Source organism: Triticum dicoccoides, chromosome 4A, assembly GCF_002162155.2.
Source record: "Triticum dicoccoides isolate Atlit2015 ecotype Zavitan chromosome 4A, WEW_v2.0, whole genome shotgun sequence".
Lineage (NCBI taxonomy): Eukaryota > Viridiplantae > Streptophyta > Magnoliopsida > Poales > Poaceae > Triticum > Triticum dicoccoides.
Window position 1 is genome coordinate 667,689,371 of NC_041386.1, and position 5,289 is coordinate 667,694,659.

Here is a 5,289-nt window from a genome sequence, read left to right on the forward strand (position 1 = left end):
CCAGGTTCGACCATGTTGACCAATGAATGATAAATTCAAAAAATAGCAAAAAAATTGTGAAATAAAAATATTGGCTAGAGCTCCTCGGATGTTATTTGACCATAAAATTTACACGCACCTAGCACACCCAAGCATGTTGGCTGTCACGAAATTTCAGATTTTTTAAATTTACTATTTACCGGTCAAACATGGTCAACATGGTCAAACCCGGCCAAATCCCGGTCAACATGCTCAAAATCTGGTTTTGGACCAAACTTATCAGGTTTTGAGACTTGAAGGATCAAATGTATAAAAAAAAATCGAGGGATCAAGTCTATTTTTTAGGGAACTTGAGGGAACAAAAACATATTTTTCTCATAATCAAACGATAGCTAGCTAGCTGCTTAGACATGAATTATGAAGTGAAAGTACAGTACATTTCATTTCAATATGCAAATATTGTACTTGTCGGCTATAAGCTTAGCAATAGATGATGCGGCAAGATCATATAGCCAGCAACTTGGCTATACTATTAACCAGTGGCGGAGCTACGGTAGAAAACAAGGGCGGGCCGGTACAAAAGAAGACCCATAATTTTCAAGCTCATGGCTGAGTTTACTCTCAATCTCCACTGTAATTGCTATGAGCTGGGCGGGCCACGGCCGATTTTATCAACATGTAGCTCCGCCAGTGCTATTAACCATGCCCTTAGACAGGCGGACCTGTCCGATTTGTTTGTACGGACCAACTAGGTAACTGTGTGGTGCACATTTTCATGTTAGATACTCATAAGCTAACAAATATCCATACGAGCCAGCTAGGGAACTGGGTGATGCACATTCTCAAGCAAATAGCATATCATTATATTGGTACGAGTCAGTTAGAGCCGTATGGTAGTATGGTACACATTCTCAATTCTAAGCCAAAGGGTACAAGCTAAACCAATATATCCGTAAGACCCAGGGAACCACTTAATACACATTCTCAAGCCAAATATACACACCAAACCAATATATTGAGCGAGCTAGAGAACCACATGGTGCACATTCTCAAGCCAAAGAGTTCACACAAAATCAATATATTCGTACAAGCTAGATAGGAAACCGCATAGTCTACATTCTTAAGCCAAATAGTACTCGCCAAACCAATATATTCGTAAGAAACAGCTAGGAAACCGCATGGTGCACATTCTCAAGCCAAATAGTACACATCAGACAATGTTGTATTTGTAAGCTAGGGAACGACATGGTTCACATGGTCTAGCCAAATATAGAACTACACGCCAAACGAATATATTCATATGAGCCAGCTAGGAACAGTGTTATGCATATTCTCAAGCCAATTAGTACACGCCAAACGGATCTGGCACCAGTCTTGGGGAACTTATAGCTTTCTGTTGTGTTCTGCAGCCGTATCCAAAATGTGTGATTCCTCAACGAAAAAACATTAAGTATTTTTTAGAAAAAACTGCCTTTAACATAGGTTTTTTCTGAGATTGTTTTGCAAACTTGTTCGGAATTAGTATCAGATATTTATGTAGAGTTGTTGTTGTTTTCTTTCTTCCGAATTAGTACTTCTGCATGAGCATTTTGCTCAGTTCGCTGTATTTGTATCAGATATTTATGCATTCCAACTATTTGGTTACCTGCTTCTGTACAGGTATTGTGCAGAAAAAAAGAACAGGCCATACTGGCCATGTGGAATGGCATCAGGCCCATTCAAAAATAGCATTAGGATTTTGATGTTATGAAAGCCGACAACAAGCCACATTGCACTTCTACTTTCAGCTTTCAGCTTCGACCAACACCTCATTTTGTGTCACTTTTGCCGATGGGCTCAGCCTCTCTAAAAAACCCACCCACAGCATCATTGTTTCAGGTCCATCCACAGAGTTCAGTAGAAACCAACCAACCTACCAACCAACCAATGAACAACAAATGATGCTCTCCAAAAAAAAAAGATACCCGTTGAAACTTAGTTAACAAACTGTCGAGATATCGAACTTGGTTTACAAACAACATTACATAATAAAAAATATTCCAACCAAGTTTACATACTTGAGATCTTCAATGTCATGACAAATACCAGCATGAAAGGAGCTTACATAATTTTCAAACCGGTTCCGTATAAGAAACAATATTTCTGGATCCAGCTTCTAACAGATAGCCCACAGCTTACCAAACAGTCGCAACAGAATCATCTTCGACTTCGCTGCTCGTTCAAGGTCGCAATAAGAAGACCTCTTCTCCTTTGACTGAAACACTGAAACTGGATTTGTTCCTTCTTCTACATCTACATTGTGTACTCCACTTGCCTGGCATCACTTGTATTCCAACTAATTTTGATTACACATACCGATGATGCCTGGACGGCAGCATCATTGTATTCTACGTGCACGGCCTGCAGGCTGATGTTATCATTAATCACTAATCAAGTAAGCAGTCAAACCATAAGCTGGAAAAGTTTCCCAAATGATGCTGATAATAAGGAGCTGCTACAGAGGTTGGGCTGAATAACCTTTTGGTTAGCCATGTTCATCGTCTTACTGCTCATTCTCGGCTTCGAGCCATTCATCGCCGCCGGCGATCCACTGGATCAGATCTGCTACACCAGCGTCCCCTATAATAGCACCTACCAAGCTAACCTTGAGCTCCTATCTACTGTGCTATCCACGAATGCCTCATCGACAAGAACCATACAGGCCAAGGGCTTCGTCGGAACCGACCAAGACCGAATTTATGGTGTCACACAGTGCCCCGGCGACGCCACAGCATCTGCATGCTCCAGCTGCATCACCACCGCGTTCCATGATGCTTGGCGGCTCTGCGGATCGCAAATGGACATGCATTTCTTGTATTGGGACTGCATCGTCCACGTCTCCACCGAGGACCTTGTCTACAACTCCAGTTTGGTGCTACGCAGGTTGCTGATTCTTAAGGACACTACAGATGCCAGCAATCAGTTCTCTGGGATCGCCAACTTCACCGACGCCACCATTGATGGCAACATCAAGGTGCTGCTCCAAGAGACAGCCAAACAGGCAGCCTACAACTCTACAATGATGTATGCCACCGGCCGCCTGGATGTCTCCCACGGACTCCCGCTGCTCTACTCTATGGCGCAGTGCAACCTGGACCTACGACCGAATGACTGCTGGGATTGCCTCGACAATATCAGGAGCGTAGCAAGGGGTTCCTTCCACGAGCAACATGGTGAATGGATTGCTGGTGTGTGGTGCAATTTTAGGTACAGCACGTATCAGTTCTACAATGACCAGCCCACGAAGAAGACCGGCTGGTCAGATGTTGTAGATCCAACAACAAACATGCCGGCGCCAGGGCCGGTTGGTGTTCCAAGGCAGAAAGATAAGAGTAAGACAATATGTTATTTCTTTCCCTAAAACTAGTCTGTCTTCCTTTTTCCTTCTTCTAAAGGGCACTTTCCCCATATTTTATATCTGTTTGTATTCATATTATGAGATCCTATCACATCTTTATGACACAGAAATTGACTATACTGCAGCATCCTTATGAATACAAACTTGGTGCCCATCAGACTCAAGCATCATTAGACTGACTAGCTATTCCAAAACTTCATTTAACTCGATGCTTGAGTCTGATGGGAACCCAGCTGACGAGTAGATTTGTGCTGGAACAATGAGCGGGGTTATGGGTACAGAGCACCTTTCAATATAGATCTAAGTCTCTAGATCTAATGACCGCAAATCAATTTTGATGATTCTGAAAGACATAATTAATTCACCTGGGTGGGGTGACTGCTACCCTTTGATCAACGCTTTAATTCAACAACCATGCTTGCGATGCAGCCTTAGACTATATTATATGTTTAAATATTCTTAATAACATACAGAAAATGTCCATTTTTCAACACTAAACTATTACAAAAATTTGTATTTCCCTTAACATCCAAAACCGGTTGTGCTCAACCTTGAACTGTTGAATCCGTTCAGTTTACCCCATTGGCCCTGTTCCAAGTTGTTTTAGCTGTCTCAGAAGACACGTGTTGTACCTCTATACGTAAATTCCCATCTCTTCTGTTTTCTGTTTTCCTTGGTTTTTTGCATTTTTTTTGGAAATGTTTCGGTTTTTCTTTTCTCTTCACTTAAGCTGCAAACATGGCAAAGGGCTGCCGTGCAGAAGTGATGCTACATGTCTACCACATGTCATCCAAATCAGCTCAAAACCGCTTGGGATAGGGCCAAAGGGCTACAGTGAACAGATTCAATCTTTCAAGGTTAAAAACAACTGGTTTCAGATCTTAAGGTTGAAAAGTGAACTTTTGCAGCAAGAGATTATAATATGTTAGGATATTCCTCAAAACATAAATACCAAAGTTTATTGTGTAGTTACATTGGTTGATTTGTCTAATCAACTAACCACCTATGTTTGTGTGAAATCTTTCGTTTTAGGGCATATAATAAAGGTATGGATCATTACCACTGCTATGCTTCTACTAGCATCATTTTTGTGCTTCATCGTATGGTTTAAACCAGTCAAAAGGAACATTAAAGGTTAGTTATGGAAATGTTGCTGTACTCACAAATTTCTTAGGCTGTTTAGATTCATATATATTCGCTTACCTGAAAGGATTACATAAACTCTGATTTTCGAATTTTGGTAAAGTGAGCTCTCAGGAAGATGAAGAGTTAGTCTGGGGGATAGGGAGGAGTTCAGAGCTCAAGCTTTTTAACTTTTCACAACTATCAGATGCTACGAGTAACTTCTCAGATGAAAATAAATTGGGGCAAGGTGGCTTTGGCCCAGTATACAAGGTAAAAGAACACATTTATCCATGTACACAAAGAGAACAAAAATCGAACCTAGTTTGCATCGATAGCTAATTTGTACGACCTAGTGGATTTTATACATGTAGCTTTAATTTTACTCACAAGCATGGGGGGTTACTGATCAGAAGATGAGTAAACCGCTTCTATTTCGCAAGATGATATCACTGATCAAGCTCTTTTAAACCTCCACAGGGCCAGCTTCCTGGAGGTTTGGAAATAGCAATTAAGAGACTAGCTTCGCAGTCTGGGCAGGGTTTCACAGAGTTTAAAAATGAAGTCCAACTCATAGCCAAGCTCCAGCACACAAATTTGGTTAGGCTATTGGGATGTTGCTCTCAAGGAGAAGAGAAAATATTAATCTATGAATATTTGGCAAATAAAAGCTTGGATTTCTTTATCTTTGGTATTACTCCTTGTAGTTTTCTGTTACAGATTATGGGTTAACTCTATCTGCTAAAATTATCCCCAGAACCTTCCTCCCCATCTAATATACATATATCATT

At 41.0% G+C, this 5,289-nt stretch overlaps 1 protein-coding gene across 1 annotated transcript; it reads left to right on the forward strand.

Moving 5' to 3' along the window:
• The first annotated feature begins 2,265 nt into the window (after nt 1-2,265).
• On the forward strand, nt 2,266-5,289 carry LOC119287846 (cysteine-rich receptor-like protein kinase 6). The gene has a single exon (XM_037567477.1). The coding sequence runs from the start codon at nt 2,510-2,512 to the stop codon at nt 3,377-3,379; it is 870 nt and encodes a 289-aa protein (XP_037423374.1). The 5' UTR covers nt 2,266-2,509; the 3' UTR covers nt 3,380-5,289.

Bases quoted from the DNA above. Each gene is read 5' to 3' on its own strand.
- LOC119287846 (XM_037567477.1), top strand. From the start codon at position 2,510: ATGTTCATCGTCTTACTGCTCATTCTCGGCTTCGAGCCATTCATCGCC.